Source organism: Limanda limanda, chromosome 1 (genome assembly GCF_963576545.1).
Source record: "Limanda limanda chromosome 1, fLimLim1.1, whole genome shotgun sequence".
Lineage (NCBI taxonomy): Eukaryota > Metazoa > Chordata > Actinopteri > Pleuronectiformes > Pleuronectidae > Limanda > Limanda limanda.
Window position 1 is genome coordinate 19,785,319 of NC_083636.1, and position 21,659 is coordinate 19,806,977.

General features: G+C 42.2%; 1 protein-coding gene across 1 annotated transcript in view; it reads left to right on the plus strand.

Annotated features, from left to right (window-relative positions):
* btbd11a (BTB (POZ) domain containing 11a) overlaps positions 1–21,659 on the plus strand; it is a 110,226-nt gene that overhangs the window by 76,810 nt on the left and 11,757 nt on the right. Inside the window, exon 3 of the mRNA XM_061069221.1 lies at positions 17,548–17,755. Coding sequence (XP_060925204.1) covers positions 17,548–17,755 — 208 coding nt within the window. The remainder of the gene's footprint in view (positions 1–17,547; positions 17,756–21,659) is intronic.

Below are 21,659 nucleotides of genomic sequence, written 5' to 3' on the forward strand. Positions count from 1 at the left end.
CATTTAAGATGATCTTTAACTTTGCAGTTGTTGGAATTGGAGGTAATTTGTTTCGGGCAGTTTAATCGGTCCCATTTTACAAACTTGAATGTGAAATCTTTTACCTGCAACATCTGTTTGCAGGTACAGTACTTGAGTCAATAAATACGTTATAACTAATATTCGTATTCCTTTATACAAGGATATAGAAAAATCGACTGTCTACATTTCTATATACACTATCTGATGTATGTATACATTAAACTCGTTGGGGAGATCAAGAGAAGTTTGCAGAATAAAGTTTGCATTTGAGAAGAGTGTTTTAACTCAGTTGAGCCTCATCGCACAAAATGACCTTTGGATTAGATTCATGGAGGAGAAACAATTGAGAAATATGATGGAGCTGCTCTGGAGACCTCTGACAGTCTGCGGTGGTAACTCATGACTTCTCATTGCTCCCGGTGGGATCTAATGAACTCAAACCACCTCTAACTGATCACATTCTGTTATTCTTAATGCTCTGATAGTTGCATAAAGAGGTGCATTTTATTCACATGATCAAAAACCACACTTCAGTACATCCACCTTGTTTGTTGAGCCGTTTCCTTCTTGGTAAATATGCATCAGGGTAATTTATTTCACCCTAAAACACATGTTATTGATCATCTGTTCTTGGAATATATCGTTTAAAGGTCAATTATCATTTCAATTCTTGCTTCTGAAGCTTTTCTCCCCTGGCTGACTTTAAATTTCAAGTTCTATTAAATTTGAAGAATCTAATTTAAAGACATTAAATGGTGACATAAAGTGCCGGCCCCTTCCGGCTGCAGCCAGTGTCCCTCGGAAGTGAACGTTTGATGATCACAGTGAGTGTAACACCTCAGGAGACGTTATAAATGCAGCAGTTATTGTTCAGCACATTAAACCTGATCCGCTCCAGGACTTTATTCCGACGTCCATTTGCCAAATTGTCGCATTAGTGTGAAGGGGATGCACACTCCCGATCCCCGTTGGCTGTCGCGGTGGTCCGAGTCCAACCCCATCCCTCCCCCCCCCCCCCCGCTACTCCACTGTCACCTCTCTCCTCGTCCAGCTCTCCTCTCCCCCCCGCCCTCTCCCACACTGACACACTGCAGTCAGGAACCGTTCTATTCCAGCTGTTCTAACACCTGTTTACGAGTCGCGTCTGGGGACCGTTTTAAATCCAAGGTCGAGGCTTTTAACCTCGACCTGAAAAAAAGGGGCTGCACCTTTTAACTCCGACACTCCCCCAGCCCTCCATCCTCGTACACTCCCCAGCCACAGATCAGCCCCCCCTCCAGACATTTGCTCTATGTGTGACTCTGTTAAATTCTCCCTGGATGACTGTTCAACCCTGTGGCCCTTTATAAAGCACGAGTCCTCGATGCATCATTGATTAAAGTCAGGATTTATAGTCTTCTCCTGTAAATCACCGACACACGTTGCGTCAGAGCAGTGATTCAGTCGGTGGAGACAGTTTGTGAAACAGCCACAAGGGAAGAAGATGCATTTACATTTACGTCACTTAATAATAATAACGTGAGAATAATAACATAAAAATGTGGAAAGCAGCAGTTGAAAGTATTTTGTTTGTGGTTTATTTGAGTACATTTTTGTCAATTTTGTATTACTTTTACTTAAATAGAAGTATAATGTTACTGTACGACTACTCTCACCACTGATCACTGAGATGTTTTTCAACTTGGACATAACTTCACAAAGTAAATTCAATCATAATGAGAAGACGACATTCCACTTTCCCACTCACCCAGTTTCCCCCTGACATCCATAAGTTTGCCTCTGCTTACAGTAGCGGTTTCTGGGCAGTAATTACATCCATCCATTATCCATACTGCTCATCCTGTGAGGGTCACGGGGTCACGGGGGCCCGGAGCCGGAGAGCACAGCGTGGACAGGTCGCCTGCGTATCAGAGCGTCGACAGAGACCGACTATTATTTACACCTGCAGGCTATTAAACTGAGCTGCGTGCGTGTGGACTGTGGGAGGAGGTTGGAGAAAAACCCACTAAGAGAACATGCAGAATAACGTGCGTCTATACAGAAAGGCTCTGGGGGATTTGAACCAAGAACCTTCCTGTGAGGAGACGGTGCTAACAACTTTAAAACCATGCCCCCCCCCCATCAATATATATATATATACAAACCAATATTATTCAGTAGCCGCTTGACGCACAGTTATTATACATTATTAAAATGTCAGTAACTACAAATCAAAATCTATTACACTTCCTCCCGAGTGGGAAAAATAACAGTCTATTATTTGATAATTAATGTTGTAGGTAAATGGATTTCTATTAAAAACTATATTATTATTTTATAATAAAGTATATGTAGTACTTGTTCTTACTTTGAGGCTTTTAGTTCAATAATTATATGATTTTCCTTCATTGCAAATCAATTATCCTGCACGTCAGCAGCAGGAAATGCACCAGTGACACATACATAAAGCATAAAAGCTAATAAGTGAGTGCTCCTCCTCTAATTGCTGGTGGGATGCATGTGTGCATTATAAAGCAGCTCTCATGCGTTTGCTGTTTGCTAATGTGAATAATATACAGTCCAAAACATTGAGGAACATTCTGTTCACGTCCTCGCATCAAAGGATAGAGAAAAGCTGCAGCGGCTGCAGTTTGCTTCCTGTTTAATGCGCCGCGTGTTCGAATCCCTCAGCCGGGCCTCCTCACCTCCGGGGTCGTCCAGTCAAACGCTGCCCGAGGGCCGACATGTGGCGGCCGACCGGCTCCAGTGGATTTGGTGGCGTCATGGGAACAGATTGATGACGAGATTGAGAACTTGTGATTGCGTTGAAGCTGCGACTTTCTGCAAGTTTCCATCTGTCTCTGCAAGAAACGCAAAGGAGCAGATTTGCTGCAACTCTCGTGTAAAGTCTCTGAAGTATCCAATTAACCGCCTGTGATATTCTCTATTTATCTAATAGTCAAATAACTCCCATCAAATCCAAACCTAAAACAAGTATTTACCCTTGTTTCCCAAACGTGATGTATTCCCCTGTGTTTTTAATCATAGAGCTCCATGATTAAAAACACACCAATGAGCTGCTCTGCTTTCATCTTTCATGAACACCGACCTGCTGCCAGAAATAATCACCAGCTGAACAGAGTCCCCAACAAATTCTTCCTATTTGAGTCAAACAATTCCCCTTTTCACCCCCAAACTAGCAAGTATAGTTTTTTGAGTGCAGGTAAATACAAACCCACCAGAGACTGAGAAGCTCTCTCGCCTCGCTGTTACATGTTGTTCCCAAAATTTGAAAAACGAAAAAGTACACAAACGTTCAGGGCTGCTCACGCCTGGAAGGTCAATGCTTGCCACAGAGTCGCAGAAATGTGCAGCGTCAGTTTCTAGACGTCCAAAGTAAAGAGGAAGGAGGAATCATCACGTTCAGCCCGGTGTCGTGTTTCCATCACCGCCGATCGGGGCCAATAAAAAACTGTTTCTACAGCAGAGCCATTTAACCTGATTCTGATCGAATCCGTTCACATTGCAGATAAAAGCCAGATGTCATTGGGGGTTTTTTGACAAGTGGAAAAGAGGCTTGAGTGTTTCGGGAAATCTGACATATCCCAGAAATGTCAACTCAAAAAGTCAGCTGGTTTCAAATTTGCTAGCCCAAGATTTTCTTTGAGAATAAACCATGTATTTGTTTTACTTTGCATGTCTTGACTTCCTGAAAACCTGAGTAAGTATCAGTCAGAGCTGTACAGGTGAGATATAACCTCAGTTCTCCAACACGGGCGTTGTAGATAAATAAACCGCGCTGGTTATACATGTCAGACAGATGTAGTGCTGTTGTCTGTTTTATGTAGGAATCTGTCGAACGTGTATTAAAACAAGACAGGCGGTTCTAAAGTTAACAAAATAAACTTGTATCACCAAAAAATTAATTTCAAGATAAAGTCTGACGGTGAAACACAATAGTTTTCACTCTCACTCACTGGAAGATAAAAAGATTTTTACGGTCGCTAAGAATAAAAGGGACACACGGGGAAGTGATAATCCACTCTGGTGATTTTCATGATGAGACATTTAAGTTGTTGTTAGGCTGCAATGACCCAGAGGATCATATCACTGACGAGCATCATGCTCCACCGGCTCCACCGATGCTTTGTGGGTCCAGACGGAAATATCACAATGTATTTTCACAAGATGCACAGAGGATGGAGCCTGACAACATGCAGACCATGAGAGCTCCATGAAATCTGATATACACGGTGCCCAGTGGAGGAATCATAATGAATATGGTGATATCCTGATGTTCCAAACGCCATCACACCATCATCAGGTCAAACGTTTACCTGCAGAACGATTAGCATTGTGGTTTGGGCACCTGACGCCCTGCTGGAGCCTCGGGTTCCCATGTAATGAGAGTAGATGTTAAATGGTATTTGAATGGCCGTCATTAGCAATTTGGGGCTCAGTATCTGGACACTGGAGGTGCCGGGGATCGAACCATAAACCTTCTGGTTAGTCGCTGGCCCTCTCCTTCCTCCCACTGTCCAAAGTTATGCAACTGAGATTGGTTTAAGACAGTAAAATGCACCTATAAACAGATCAACCATAACCAGCGTTTGTTTTCCTTCCTGAGGGGCTTCCTGTTTACTATTGCTCGGAGTTAGGTCCCATTAACTGAGGTCATTAACTTTCATGTCAGTGCAGCAGATCCGAACCCTTTAGAATGTAAATTGATCCTGCACAACTCCTGCAGGAACTACAGGGGACACCAGATTTCCTGCTTTTGTTCAGGTTACTGTACAAATGTAGGAATAAGCTGATTTTCCCTGTGTGAGAAATGATGCAGAGCAGAAGCTGATAGAGGATGTCAGTCATCTCAGTGGGGGGCGGCGGTTGATTTACGGTGATTGCTCTAATTCTCATATAGAGAAATAATGTGATAATGATGCATCACCTCTGGTATCACAGCAGAAACAGGAGTCTGTGGCTCAGAGTGAATCTGCACAATAACAAAACGTCCAAACAGGTGAAATAAAAAATCTCTTTTAACCTAAGCAGTAAACAGGAGCAGTTGAAAGTAGAAGTGCTCAAACACAAGGCCACATGTCGGGACAGTTTCCCACCCGACTTGTTCCCTAGTTAACGAGTAATAGAGGATGTTCAAGAGCAACATTCATCACTGTATCTGTAATTTCATTCTTTGGAGCTGGAGAGGTAAGAGGGCTGCTTCAGTTCTGAGGTCACCATTATCTCCCTGTCCTCATATTTCATGTCTGTGTCCGAGCGAGGGGGAGCAGAGCGCCGGCGGCAGATTTGGACGCTTGGCGCTCCGGGTGTTTGGGTCTTTTCCCTTAGTCTCACGCTTGACCATGAAGGACTTATTTAAAGTTTCCCTTCATGTGCCATGTCAGACTTATGGGATGTATAGGCGGCGAGCTGACATTTTGTGAGCAGGTGTGACGGGGGAAAGGCGTTCATCTGTCGGCACAGCGGCTGCCCCGTGGGTCAGAGAACAGCCACTGGGCAAATAAACTGAGTAATGTAATACAGAGCAGGTCTCCCGTAATGGGGCCCTCCATTCCTGCAGCTGGGCGTGCCTCCACCGCTGAGGTGCCCAAATATTCAAAACATGAACTGTGTTGAAGCTGAAACCCTTAAGATTTCATATGGGAAATTATTAATGGTTTTTACTCCATAAAACAGAATTCTCTCACACGCTCAGAAGAGAGGTGGAACATGCATGTAACCAAACAAACACCAACATGACCTCCTCGGCGAAGGTAATAAAAACGACAGCTGATCCAATCTGCCGCTGCCATGTCGGTCTTCTGTCTGTCGGCAAACAATGAGAACCTGTCACCTTTCTGTATTGCACTCTAATAAAAAATGGATAAGAGGAGATACAAGATAGGATTTGAAAAGGGAATCATTAGAATCTAGTTGTTTGTTCGTCGCACCAGATGCAAAATGAAACCAGCCATCGACACCCATACCTAATAGAGACTTTGCTGTTTAATTAACCTGCACCATAGTTACCATAGTAACCTCAGGTGTCGCCACATTGACCTCAACATACAACGACTAAATCATCATCTCGTCTTTTAATTTGACAGCTAAACACATAATTATCACTTCGACTGTCAGGATGACGTGTTTTTGATCTCGTGGGCTTTAAAGATTCCGGCGGTTTCTCTCGCTCTGTGTTTTTTTCCCAGGTTGACAGAAGCCAGATTGAAGCGTGAGTCATCGGGAGTCCTGCTGTGAACAGTCAGAGAGGAAAAGAGCTTTTTTCTTTTCAGGGTTCCACAAACAGAGGAATCCCTCTTCTCCCTGTGAGAAGGTGTCAGAAAAACGCACAGTGATTCTTCCCAGGAAGCGATTGTTTACTGGAGCCAGTGATGAAATATGATTTGTGCCGGGGCGGACGTGAGCTTCTGTTTGCACGCTCCACAAACAGACGTTATTCTCATGATTAACGATTATTTTAAAAAACACACTCGCTTCCCTTTTCTTTTCTCTAACAACCTGCATTTCAACAAGATGTCATTTATATCCCTGTGTATTAAGAAAAGCTGAGACTCAGAGCGCTCTCCCATTGTCTCTGCTCCATTATCCCACGCTCAGTATCTGGGATAATGGAATCGCTTCAGATGCAGAGAGTCTCAGGGAGGTGTTACGTTTCATCTTGAGGCCGACCGCTCTCTCTTCTCATTTTTCATTATATTAGCGCTAAAATACTTCTCCTGCTTCGCCATGCATCATTTCTCCTAATCTCATCATCTGACCCATTTCTCGGCATCGCCTGACGGAGGAGAAAGAAGGAAGAATGAGACACATTTACTATATTTTCTCTTAATTTGATAAAAGCTCCTTTATCTAGTCAGTAAATGGCACAAAGACGTCTCAGCTGTAAGGTTGTGTTTCTCTTTTTTAAAGCCAATTTCAGCCACTTCAGCTGCTGAAGATACTGTCGCTCCATGTCCTTTGCAGCGTCTTGATAATTGACATGTCAAAGCAAAGAGAAAGGTTCCTGCTGTCACTTTTGTCCTTTCTGTACTCCGCCTCCTCCGTCCTCTCTGAGGTCACAGCGTCATTCACTTCCTCCTGTCGGTCCATCGTAGAGTCTCCAGGATTTCAGGTGAATAAAAGGGGGTGAGCGGATTGTTGTGGGGGGGGCTGAGGAGGAGTTTACTGTCACATGTTCCCTCAGGTTGAATGCTCACCAGCTTATATTAGAAAAAGGCAGGAGCTGGGGATGGCTGTCAAATATTATTATAGGACGACTCCGTGTCAGCTTGGGCGTTGGTTTCGAGACTTGTAGAAGTACTGGGTGCAGCCATTTTCCTTATTTGTATCCCACCACCTTTAAGAGGACAGCGAGGACATGCCTACACAACAACCCTCCTCACACACACACACACACACACACGCTCACTAGAAAAGCTTGTAGTCTGTTGCTGCAGTAATTACATGAGGCTGGATTCATTATTGTATAATGGCTTAATGTCCCCTGGTACCTGTCACGGGATCCCGCTCGCACATCACGGCTCAGCGCTGCCCAGATTAAAATAGAGATGAAAGAGCTGCGTGAGGAATAAGTGGAGTACTTTTCCAAAAGGAAGATGTAAGACCATGTTTGTTTTCAGGGTAAATTAGTATAATGCATTGGCTGTTTCTCACTTTGTGTTCTCGTTTGTAATATTTAGCGGCTGAAGTATCACAAGCTTGATTTTGGTCATTCAAGGTCAAATGAAAGACTTTAAAGACGGAGAAGATTCAGATCTAAGAGTAAATGTTCTTTTCCTCCAGTTTCTTCCTGCTCATGAGGTGGTGTCATTTGGGGAAAGTTTCAAGTTGGGACACTTTCTCTTCACTGTTTGCATCCACTCATTTACTTTGTGTTCTGACTCAGTGCACCGCAACTCTATGTCTCTAAATGTCTCCAACAAGAATACAAGCAATGTATTGTGTTCCTGGATTGGAAACTCACCTTGGGACTCTATTCAAAAAGATCTCTGTGTGTTCTTTTGTGCTCTCTAATCCACTGACAACATTTCTAAAGGCTGAAATACAAACACAGAACACAATGGAAGAACAAGGACGGAGGGTGGAGGACGGAGGCTGGAGGGAGGAGAAGGATTTCTGCAGTTTACTTGCCAAATGTAATCACATGAGGACTTGGACGGCAGCAGCGAATGGGAAGAAGCCAAAGATTTGTTTCAAGAATGACCGGTCACACCCTAAAAACAGCCGGACAAATTTAAATACGATATCAGAGACAATTAAAAACACTGTAATGAGGCTTTTTTGTGTCTCATCCTTTTTAGAGATCTGTTCTACAAGGACACAAAGTTTGAAATCAGAGCTGATTTCCACGGGATGTGGTGGAAGGATGGTTTCGGGGTGAAGGGAGAACTGCTTATGTAACACGGTGTTTTTCAACATTTTCACAGATTTCCCAGGGAATCACTCGTGGATCTTGATGAAAAAAAACAAACAGGCACATTTGGGGAATTGGTATCTATGAGTGTATTAGATGTGGTACAGCTTGATTGGATTTTAGGGGACTGCTGGGCCTTGGTGGATGTATGTGCTCTTCTGAGTTCCTATTCTAACCTCACATTTGATTACTATGGTTTCCGTGAGTTCCCATGTCTCTAGAATCCTTCAAACGCAGAGTGTGTCATCTCACACTGGGTCAACTGGTGTGTGTGCGTCCTCACAAGTAAACCGTTTTTATAATCGGTTAAGATCTTACAATCCTCTCGTGTGCAGGAGGAATTTTTCCTGATCTGACGTCTCTTGTCAATGTCGACGTACAATCGTGTTGGACCCTGATTAAACTCAAGTGAATATCTTTGCGATGAGGTGGAATGCGTGCGCTCGACTGGACCAGCATGTGTAAGCAGTGAAGTGTGCGACACCCCTCTGCAGACAGCCAGATGTTCTTCATTAATAATTATTACCCATCAACCTGACACCCCGGAGCCCGCCTCTCTCTCCGCTCCTCCACCGCAACCGGTCGCTGCGGCGGCTGCAGTCGTCCGTGTTAAAACATCCACTTTACATTCTTGTCGTGCCCCGGTGAGACGGACATTACACCGTGGCCTTTACAGCGGCGCTGGGTAGAGATAATGCAGACTTACTAATAGAGTGTTCTGGAGGAAGCCCAGAGGCCTAATGGAAGTTTTGAGGTAATAAGGCGCTGAATTGAACAGGCTGCTCTTACTTCTCACCTCACTGTTTCCAGCCACAACAAAAAAAGGAAAAGACGGGGGGGCAGCTGTTTGGAGACAAATAGCAGCAGCTGTTTGCAGTAGGGCTCCGATGAGAGGGGACTTCACAGGACGCTCTAATCACTGCTGGTGTTGGGAATGAGCCTTTGTCTTCAGGAGCTGTGTCATTCATCAGTTCCTCTGGCAGTTTATCGCCAAGTCATGATTAATTTACTGTAAGAAGGTGTTTTTATTTAGCCCGAGTGAAGTGCAGCTTTATCTCAAGGTTACAGAAAGACTTGATCCGATGTGTATCAGTGGGTTTTAAGTAGCTGTTCAGCTTGAGACAGTTCAGGTTTGAGTTTGATGCTTAATTGTGATTATTTCTTCTTAGAGCTAGAAATACCTTTTGTTCATAGCTTTTCATCAATTCATTTTTAAGAGTTTTTACGCAGAGTAAAGGACGTTGCATGAATTAAGAAATTAAAGAATTTGCTATAACAACCTGCCTCACATTCTGGCTATCTTTGGTTGCAAGAACATGAACATGAAAACAACAATCTTTGGGTGAACAATTGACGCATCTATCTGTCGCTGGATTTCCATGAACATTGTTATAAATGTTCATATGAGCCAGAGGATAAAAGCTGATGACTCTAGATACCCTCTGATATTCATCTAGTGCCACCTGCAGGTCAAAGTTTATTATTTCCCTTTTTATATTAAGTTTGCACCAATGATAGTAAAAATTCAACAAAAAAAAGCCCTCAATTGAAATATTAATGGTGCAGTACTATTTAAGTACATATGACGCAGTAGATAATGGAGCTCACACATAAGAGAGTGTGAGGGAAGTACCGCTGCAGACTGCTGCAGTGGTACTTCCCTCACATCTTCACAAAAGAGCAATTAAAGTCCCTAAAAGAGCCATTAGACAGAGTAAAGAAGGATCCATTTAGAAGTTCCTCCCCCCCTCCCCTCATGTGAGCTGCAGCAAGGATGACGTCAATAGAACGAGGGAGAGAGAACGTGTAATCTCCCACTTTATTTCCACCACAGACTGGAAATATCAGGAAAAAGCTAAGATTTGATGATGAGAGACAATGAAACTACATTTCAGAAATGTCTTTGGACTGAGAGTCATTATGGGGAAACTGGGCCTGATTGTGTTTTCCCCTCAGCTCTCAAGGGCCAAAGAGAAGTGACCGTGACGGCTTCGGCAGCAGCGGCCGTGTTATCAGATTGTGAAACAGATTGGACTTTACAAAACTGATAATTCATAATATTTTTGCAGCGTCTTGCATCATCGGACCCTCATTTCTCATTTGTATGAAAAACGAGTGTGGACATTTGACTCCCGCTGGAAAGACGAGTATAGATAGAGAGATTGATAGGTAGGTAGATTGATGCTAAAGGTGTAGATAGAGTCGGTAGATGCATATGGGTTTAATAGATAAATAGATAGACAGATGAATTGGCAGGTGGGTTGGTGGGATGATGGATGGATGGATAGGTAGGTATGTATAGGAAGGAAGGAAGGAAGGAAGGAAGGAAGGAAGCTCAGGAGATATTCTCTTGTTTTTAAATAATAAAGAAGAAAATAGAGCCGAGGTCTCAGAAGATCTAAACTCGGTAAAAAAACATTCAATCTGTTTAAAAATGGGTTGATTATTTATAATTCAACAATAAACTATTCAATGAATCCTTCTGTGCCCCATCATCACTGGATCCTGGGGGTGAAACAGATGGTTTCATGCTGCTGTTTCCTTCAAGTCGTCCTTTTTAAACTCTCCTGCCTCCAGATATCCAGAGACACTGACTGTACGTTACCTATGTTTTAATGAGTTTTCTACTGAAGTTAGACTATCTGACAAACACACACACACACACACACACACACACACACACACACACACACACACACACACACACACACACACACACTGCCCCTGTGAGCGATGCAGTGAGTCTCTGGAAGTAATGATGAGCTTTATAAACAACAATGTCACGTTTTTCATGAATTAAGCATTATAGCAGCTTAATTGACACATTAACAGTGTAATGATTTAATTTGGGACATTGAGAGAAAGACAAATCCTGAAACAAATCAACAGATATATGTCTCTGATTAAACTTCACCTTAAAAAGCCTTAAAAAGTTCAACATACAGGAAGTTACCAATGGCGAACAAATATATTAACTAGAAAAAAAATAGGGATGAAAGATAATACACTGAGATAAAAGAGGCTAAAAAGCTTTGTGGTGTTTTCCCGTTTTTTCAGCCTTTCAATTAATACAAATATTGATTCATTGATTACTGGAGCTTTAGCATTATGAGTTATTTGTGTGTACAGCTGTCAAATGGTAGGATTCAAAGATAATGGATGTTTTTTCCAGCATCTTCCTCCTCATTGTGCGCTTGAACTCTTTTGTTTAAAAAAAATGAAATCTCCTTTATTATATCGTGGCTATTTTTACACTCGCTGCTTTGGCCGTCCATGGGAGCTTTTTCCAGAAGAGGCTCAAGGCAGCTTAATAGCTGGAACATCACTAGTGCTGCACTGATGTCTGCTGCCTCCAAAATGAATGAATCATTGTGTAGCATTTGTGTCCCGGCACATTATTTGTTCTCTCTTTTCTCAGCCTCCACATTTGCAGTCGGTGCCCCACTGCTTTTCCAATGTGTAAAAATGAGAAAATAGAAAAATGAGCGACCAGTGCTGCCTCTCTTGCCCCTGGAGTCTCTTTCCTCATTGAACAGATGAGGGGTGTAAAAAAAAGAAATCACATTTGGATATAGCACTACGCTTTTGTTTCATTTAGCCCAGCAGGTGAACTCCCAGTTCTCCAGATGGTCCGTCCGCCTCCGACTGCATCGCAGCCAGGTTACTATAAAAGTGTGATTCTGTTCTTATTAAAACATCAAACTGAGTGTTAGTGTCTTTAAAAAGAAGTGACTCTGTTCAAACACAGGTGACCCTCCTTCACGTGTCCTTTATTAATGCGTCTGTGGAGATTAGTCTCCACTCGAGCACCGCTGGTAAAACTATCCACTAGTTCTGCAATGACAATGACATGTCCCATAATTGACTGTGATTAATTGTTGCCATGGAATTGCTAATGTGCCCCGAAGGCCGAGCTCTGAGTCGGTCATATTACCGAGCGATGATTAAATGTCCTCGGCTCGGCCACCAGGGGGGAAACCAGGGGCCATGACAGTGTGTCAGAGGACGGCTGAGAAATCTTCTGTCTCAGGCCTCCATTAGTGAAGACACACACACACACACACCAGGATAATCTCAGGTCACGTTAGATCAGAACTTGGTTAACATCAGGTGTTCATTGTTGCAGTGCATTGAAAACACTTCAATCACATCTGGGAAATTGAGTTTTAATATATTTCCATATTAATTTGGACGTGTTCCAGTTAAAGTTGATCATCTCTTTATCTAAAGAGCATTAACCTCTGTCTGTAGCTAATGCCCCATCTCTCCATGTTAAAGGAGATGATATACATGCTCATAATTTTATTTATAAAAGGTTTACATGCTCAAATTTTCAGAAAACACACCACTTACCTCAGACTGTCCAATGCTGCAGCTCCTCTGTTCAGCCTCTGACTGAACACTTAGTTTTATCTACTTTTTCTTAAAAGGAAATGAATGGAATCGGTTAAGTATTGTTTGAGTGATCCTGCTTAATAACAAATCAGTTAATATTCAGATCCATTTCTTTAGTGCTCTTTTCAGGACATAGGGATACAACTTATAATACTTACCCTCAAATCTGCTGTTCTCAGCTATAGTGTTGAAAGACAAATTTGTCTTCTCCATCTCATTTTCATTTTTAAACTGTTGACGCTCTTTTGATGGATTCGTTTCACCCCCCTGGACGGAGCCTCCATGCCAAGTAGCAGCAGGAGATGAACCTCCAGAGCTGATATCATCTGAACCACTGTTCATATTTTCCTCTGCCTCCTCCCTGATTCTGCACCGAGTCAAGGAGGAGAAAACTTTCCAAAATATATCTATTTTGTGCAAAATGTGAAACAACAAAACTTGTAGCAGTCAAAGTAGTAATCCCTTGTTAATCTTTCAGTAGCATTGACACCAGCCCCCCCTCACATCGACTACAGGGAAATGTGCCCAGTAGACTCAAGGAGAAATGCATAATTCACCGGTGCAGTACATGACTGCTGGGTATCGGAGGCCTGGGAAGAATTCAAACTTTGTAATACAAAATGTGCATAAATTCCCCGTGAAACCAGACAGGAGCTCTGCTGGTGTTAGTGCCCGTAGAGATCTCACAAACACATTCACACTAACATGGAGCACGGCAACATACAGTAGAGAACATGGGAACTTCCCTCGACACAAACAGGAGTCAATGTTAATACAGTTAAACTAGGAGAAAATAGGTTATTGATTTTTTTTGTATATATATTCTGCAGCCTCATTCATATATTCAATTACTTTACCCGAACAATATTGAACTGATTTTGTTATGAAATTTCTTCTAGGTTTTATAAACTCGATCACAGTTGAATTAGTCTCCGTCAAAGTAAAAACACCATAACTCAAACCACGCTCCCTGGGGCATCTCGTTGTGACCACATAATTGCATTGTGCTTTATTGTCCCTGTATCTTTTGGAGATTAAAAAGAAAATTGAATTAGTCATTTTATAATCGGTTCTAAATAGAAGCTTCTAATGCTTTTTTACGCAAATATGACAATTTTATTATTTCCTGTCCATCTCTCACAAGCAACACCAGAGTTTTCAGAGAATATACAGCAGCTTTGTGATTAACCTGCACATTTTAAATGATCTGTCGCTCTCGATCCTTTTTCTTTAGCCCTCGTTATGATGCAAATATTGGAAAATGTTGTTGGAATGCTCTGAACATATTTTGCTCGAAGTAAACATCATGCTGTATCGAGGAACGCTTGAAACTAGAGATTGAGACCAGGAACTCTTTTGGGTTTTGACTTTTAATTTCACCGGCACTTCTGTGCAGTTTCACCATTTTTCCCTTCGGAGAAACAGCGAACAAAGTTTTGCTCCGTCCTTCCGAGCGGGAAGGACTTGGCTGGGAGAAGAGGAAGACACTAAGCCGCCTGTCCCCGGTGATTAATTCAGATGAGATGAAGCATGAACCCCACAGGAGTGTTGCTTAGATAATTACAGCGAAGGAGACAGGAGCAAATGTTGTCAAAACCAAAGTCACAAGAACAATTAATAAAGGCACAGAAAGCTTCTGCGGAGAAAGGGACAGCAGTGGTTTTGTTTAATCTTTAATCTAGACGCTCCATTATTTATGTAACGTCTTTCTGTAGAGTTCTGTTTTTGCTCAGGGGTTCGCTGTCACTTAGTGGATCTCTGTCGTCTCTTTTATTAGGGGCGTTCCTTCGTGTAAATGAGTATTTCAGCCCTTTTCTCTATTTTGTCTCCTTTTCTCTTTATTAATGTCGCCCTTCCTGATTACGTGGAGTGGAAAGATTCTCTATGCTCAGTTTATTACGCCTGCTTGAGGCGTCTGGCTAAATGCTACCGAGCATCGAACATGCATAGGGTACAGTGTGTGAGCTGCACAGTGAAGCTCAGGGAACTAAGTTAACATCCTATTTGGACCTTGCAGAGCTGTAAGGAAAGTTTGATGCTTGTTATGGTTCATGTACAATCAAATGAATGGCCATATCATGTTCGTTTAGTCTCGTCAGCATTTCAAACCCTGAAGTTATTACATTTAAAGTCGTCTTAGTGAATAAAATCATAAAATTCTAATTTCAGTTGCAGGAACAAGGGAATGTTTTTTTTCATTATTTGCTAAATGTCTTGCAGGGTGAATAAATTATCAATCCTGTTGATTAACTTCAAACTGATTCATTGAGCGTTTTATTAAACGCGTGGTTACAAGCGAGAGTTTTCTGATCTAACACCATTTGTGGCAGAAAAACATTGTTTGCGACGACTTCCAACAACTAGAATATCGCTCAATAGAATTTCATTTGTAAGGTTTGACCTTCACATGTCAAGTGCCTTGAGCTAATGTATGTTTGGTGCTATCTACAGAAATACTATAAATTTAATTGAAGTAGAGTGTTTAAATCAAACCAAGGCCGAACAATCCTACACATGAAGTTCTTATAGTAGAAATATGTTTTCCTAGCATTAAACAAACTGGTGTTACGATGGATATATAGTTGTGAATGCATCTCCTCCAATATGTGGGAGCTGCAGTGGATACTTGGATATCTGAAGAGTTTCATGTGTCCAGAATCAACTGCTTGGAAACAAAGTTACTCAGTCGTCTTTTCCTTTGATTGCTGAACTATGTGGAGTTATTTTTAAGTCTAATCAAAGGGCACGAGTCAATCGACGTCGTTTAGCAAAATCAAAGAGTGGAAACACAATCGGTGTATTGAGTGAAGCACAATACATACTATATACTTTACTGTGTGTGTGTATGTGTGTGTGTGTGTGTGTGTGTGTGTGTGTGTGTGTGTGTGTGTGTGTGTGTGTGTGTGTGTGTGTGTGTGTGTGTGGTGTGTGGCAGAGCTCCAGTTATAACAGAGTAATTCCAGCTGCAGTTCAGTGTTAATAATAAATTAGATTCTAAATGTAACAAAGAGAAATTTATGTTATTGTACGAGCTGCTCCAAATGTGATTCCGTCCAATTAGTGACCAAACGTAAACATGTCCAATATGTCAGGAGCCTTATATCTCACCACATGTCTTCAACCAGTTCAACACAATCATGGAAACAGATGATTACTTATTGATATGTTTAATTCTCCGTCAGTAACGGTCTGGGTGTTGCTCTCTGGAGCTCTTGAGTCCAGTATGTGCTGTGGTGTCGGCTGCTGTCCAAGTGTCAGACTCCAAGTCCGAGTGCTCATGTTATAAGTTTGAATCCTCCACAGCTCCAATAAACCCAGTAGATAGTTAGATCTGTCCATCCGTGATCTGCACCAGCACCAGCTCTCACTCTGCATACAGATTTGTCACTGTTTTAACACCATCAAATTATGTTTTTGGATTATTTTGTACTGAACCTTACATTGTCCTGCCCTTACTAGTTAATGAGCTGCAGTTGGACATCCCCCTGGTCATCTGTCAGGTTCAAACCTAGAACCGTCCTGCTGTGAATTGACAGTGATAACCCCCTTTACCACCGTGCCGCCCTAAATTAGTAGATCTTTCTGAGAAACCAACCCTGACGGCTCGCACTGCAGTATTTTCCCTCTCAGAGCGACATCATTAGTCTTAAATGCATAACTAACGACCTCGTCGATAAACTGCTGTGAAGCTGCCACAATCCGAGAATTACGACTTATTCTCACTAAATGTCAGAGCTGTCGATCTTCCTCTGTTGTGCAGACTGAATATCAGACTTTAAGACTCCCACCCCCTCCTGTAAAAGTCCTCTTCCTGCTGTGCACCAACACTTAAAATAGGTTTAAAAGCAGTGAACAACATTTAACAAGGAAGAAACATACAATGTGCTTTATGTTGCCTAGAAATAATGTTTACTTAACCACTGCAGGGTAGATTTTCTGAGTTGAGTTATTGCATTTACTTTCATTTAATGTCAAGACACTAAGTTTATTTACATGCCTTTTTAAAACTTTAAAATATTCTTTAGAAGTCAACCAATGAAGAATTCAAGGCAAACCAAAAATCACACAGCATTAGACAACAATAAATATGTAACATGGGAGAAAAGAGATATTAAAACATTCTAAAATTATCAAAACAGTAAAATTAGGTGAAAAGGATCTTGCCAATGACGTAACTCTACAATAAGTAATGATATAATTAAAATAACCTTTATTTCTAAAGCACCTTTCAAAAGGTACTTCACAAAATATTATAGATATATAATAGAGAGCAAATCATAGCCATGAAGCAGCATAAACATGGGCAAAAGGCTCATAACTAAAAATGATTCAACCCTCACGTGCACACACACGCTCAGCGACACAGGTGAGGCGGATTCCTCGTGGCTTGTAAGTTGTTGATGTCAGACAACAGGGGGAATAAGAGCTAATGATAGGACTGAGGAGGGAATACGAGCCCACACTGTGAATTACGTGTGTGAGGTTTGATTTCACAGCAGCACTCAGAGGACTGTGTACGACTGCATGTACGGTGAGTCAGGGGGAAGTGCACATCAGCTCAGAAGTGCAGGAAACGGATTTGTGCTCTGAGAGTAACGTGCAGACTTTTTTATAAAACTCTTCCCTCTGTGTGCTACACGATTGTGTGTCACTCTGTATCATGTTTGTAAAACAATCCACGTGCTCCTCTCATGCATGTGTATGAACATCTCCTCCAGGTGACTTGGTTTCCCGGGCCATGCACCACCTGCAGCCGCTGCACATCAAAAACCCCAGCAATGGCACGCCGGTCCACCAGAAGACCAGCAGCCCGGTGCATTGGGAACCCGAGGCGCTCTACACCCTGTGCTACTTCATGCACTGCCCACAGATGGAATGGGAGAACCCGAATGTGGAGCCGTCCAAGGTCACGCTGCAGACTGAGAGGTGAGGAACCCTGGAAATAACAGCTTGTTTTTACACTGGTTTGGTTCCCTTCAGTCACGCTCAAGTGTTTCCTCCCACCTGTTCTGTATGTCTCCCTGTATAACGGCTCTCTGGTCTCCCTTTGAATGTAAAAAATGAGCGATGTTCTTATCAAGGAGAGCAGACAGAGAGGAAGCATTTTGAAACAAGCTGGTTTGCTGAGCTGAAACAACCGTGTCTGAGGAGCGTGGTGGTCCAGAGCTGTTAGAACTGCTGGCGTAGTGTCAGCCAACGGTTCAAACAGTGTGTGTGTGTGTGTGTGTGAAGCTGCCATGATTGAGGACATGAGGGGTCAGGAGAAGATGGGGGTCGTCTCTGACTGTCTGACGATAGTTCAAGAGTTTAGTTTCATCATAGGTTTGAAAATGAGCGTGAATGTCTAGGTCCCTCTAGATTAGAGAGTGTTTACTTTTTAATATAAAAGTTATGACGAAGATGGTTTCAAAGGATGATTTTTTATTTTTTTAATAAATTTGATGATAAATGTGATTTTAAAACCATAATTAATGTTTTCTCATCAAATAAAAGTCTTGATACTCACTGAGCTAGTTCATCACCAGACAGTGGAAGCTAAATAGGCTAATTTAATAATATCCAAGTTTGAAGTAGAAATGTTGACGGTTCACTTCTCCAAAAACTTCAAGCAAAAGGTGGTGGATAAACATCTCTTACTCCCTTTTTCTTACATTCCTTGTGATTAACCACGTTACGAATCTGGGCCTTTTATTTCTGGACACTGACAATTCATTTTGCAGGATAACACCTGAGCAATGTGACCTTGTAAACGTTCCAATCGTATAGAAGATAAAATCAGGAAGCTTTGAAATGGATCAATGGATATTCAAGTTTGACATTCATTCTTTAGGGACGAGCAAATGAAAAGAGCAACACAAAAGAGTAAATTCTCCATCCTTTGGTATATCTGCAGTGCGTTGGGGGCACATGCAGCCTTTTGTACACACATCCCGAATTTCTTGCACACGTTTTCTGGCCCACAAGCGACCGGGTGAGATGCTGCGTGGGCTCGGCCGTCACTGACACTTCCCCCGGCGTGGGGCAGATTGATGGGAACCAGGGGGACTTCAATCGGACGGACGGACGGATATTCCAACATCTTCCTCGACTCTGCAGAGATAAAAAGTCCATCCTGGAAACCCCGGGGAGCCAGAGGAATGTCAGGCAGAGTGACACATCAGCAGGCCCACAGGTCCCCGGAGAGAAGACTCTCTATTTAGCATTCTGCTGAAAGGTTGGAGGCGAGTAGAAAAGGCCTGAGCAGCAGTGGGAGAGGGCTTGTTTTGTGAAGCTTCGGATAGAAGCCTCTCTCAGGAGCTAAATTATCGAGCAGCAGCAAACTGAAATTACTTTTACACCTGAGATTTAATCTATTTGCTGTTAAATTACCCGTAGAAGAAAATTGGTTTATCCATTAAGCTAATTTCAGACCTTTTTTCCTGCCAGCGCCCAAAGTTAAAACTCAGACAAACTGCAACTATCTCAGGATGAAAAAGAGGAGCCATGAAAGACAAAGACGTCAACTTGGAAAGATGACAATATTCGAGAGCCTTTAGTGACCAGGGTGGACACCAGTAAACAAAGACACATGATCTCCTTTTATTACATTCTGTCCTGCCTCCTGCTGCTCTACCCAGACGCCACCTCTAGGTGGATGGAAGACGTGTCAACACTTCCTCCCACGACCCAGGAAACAAGCTTAGATACCCAGGAAACAAGCTATATGCCATCTTGCGCATTTGGATTGCTTGCAGTCCATTGCCCATCTGCTAACATGGATTTATAACTTATCTGGCTGGGTTCAGACAAAGATTTGGACATGATATTTGGTTCAGGTCGGGGTCTGTCACGTTGGATGGGCTCTGTGCTTCACTGTAATTGGATAAAACATCGGGTTTGGTTCTTTTTCCCAGGACTTAGACAATTTCCATGTTATCCGTCTCTATAATGAGTCTAGGGTTCACCCCACTATGTTTTAAATCTATAGGAAAGATGAAAACAGCAGAGTAGATGTTTGTCTCATGATTTATTCAGTATTTTGGCCCAGACATTTACTTCAGAGGAGGAATGTTCACCCTGGCAGTGCTGGGTTAGTTAGCTGTCGCTGCAGGCCGGCTGGCTGTACCGATGGGGAACATTACCCTCGTTGTTTTCCCAACATCCAACTGTAAATATGTCTTTTCGGGAAGCAGACATCTGTCGGTGCAGAACCGCTGAGATAAAAGGGAGGAGGCCTGAAGTGTCCCATTAGTCAGCGGTCTTTTAAAAGAACTCTAATTCCTGACAGACTGTAGGTGTAGAGACTTTGCATTTAGAATAAAAAAAACACACACATACACAAACATGAAAACTGGTCAAACACAGAAAATCAATATCTAAAAGCTGCTGCCTTGATTAAACATGTGCTCGCAGCAAATTGACAGAAGTAGCAGGCAGCTGTATCCACAGTAAACAACACTGTCCCAACTGGTCTCTCTCTCTCTCTCCGCCGGGGACCAGGGTCTGTTTGAAATCACTTTTTGAGGAATTATCTTTGCTAGAGGGTCACGGGGGAGAACAAACCTCCACAGGGAACTTTGCTGATGGATCCGTGATGTAATTATCTGACTATAACATGGAATTAGCTCATTTAATTTCATGTCTCGGAGGTTTCTATTGTGCATCCGAGGCCACTTCAGGGTTTTAAAAGCCTTCACAGACGAAACGATGTTTTATTATCATCCGAACTGAGATTTGTCGATTCAGAATTTACTGCATCTCCACTGTAATTAATGTTCCTTGTAGAATAAGCGTATTTGTGAATAAAATATATGAGGTTGTTAAAGGACATACTCACAATGTCTAGCTGCTAATGCTAACTGCTAATGTGTAATGTGCCACATCCCAAGGTTGTTGTGTTTGTCATTAGTTCACTAATGTAGAGAAGAGAAAGAACCATTTGAATGAGCCTGAGAGAATCGTTATAATGAGTGAGTGGGAGGCTGCACTCCCAGTAGATGAACTTCATCCACAACCAGTTCTGATTCGTGAGTTTGGATGTATTCAAATCAGATTTGTGGCCAAATAAAAGAAGAATTCAGCATTTGAGGGCGAGTGTTCACGCTGTGATGTTGAGACGAATGACTGGACTGGATCTGATATCATGGAGGAGAGATTTCTCAGAAGTGTTTGTTTTTTTGATGAGATAAAACTGTCCCCTTGCACTTATCATAAACCCCGGAGCATCATTTTTCCCAGCAGTAACTCAGTTAGTCTCAGAGGAGCTTGCTGCTGATTGCTGAGCGATGTGAGACATTGTAATTTTATCGTCTGAGGATGAAATAAGAGACTGAAAAGAATAACACAGTGGAACTAAATGACCGAATCAGCCCCTGGGTACCTGCTGTACTTCCCTGTACTGCATTGTACTGTAGCTACTGTGCAGTATTTGTGCAGTTTAACTTCCCCCAAGTCTTTGAATATTTGAAGTAACTGTAAACTTTATGTTTTCATAAACACTAATATTCTGTCTATTGACCTAATTCAGAATAAGACATTGTTTTGATTATGGTGTTGACCTGAGAATATTCAGTTTATATTCCTCTTGAGTGAAAAGCATCATAGAATTGAAACGTGAAGTCAATAAATCCTTCTCTGAAAGACCAAGTTCTTTATTTCAGATTGGGGGGATAACCCATACGTTTGGGTGTGTTATGAACCATGAGGATTCTCTCTCACACACACACACTAGAGAAACAAATGATGAAATATGAACGTGTCATCCAGGCGAGAACCGCTGCTGATTTTGATTAAATAAGATAATAACGTCGTTTAGGGAGTTTTTCACTTGGAGATCTCTTTCTGTTCTGAA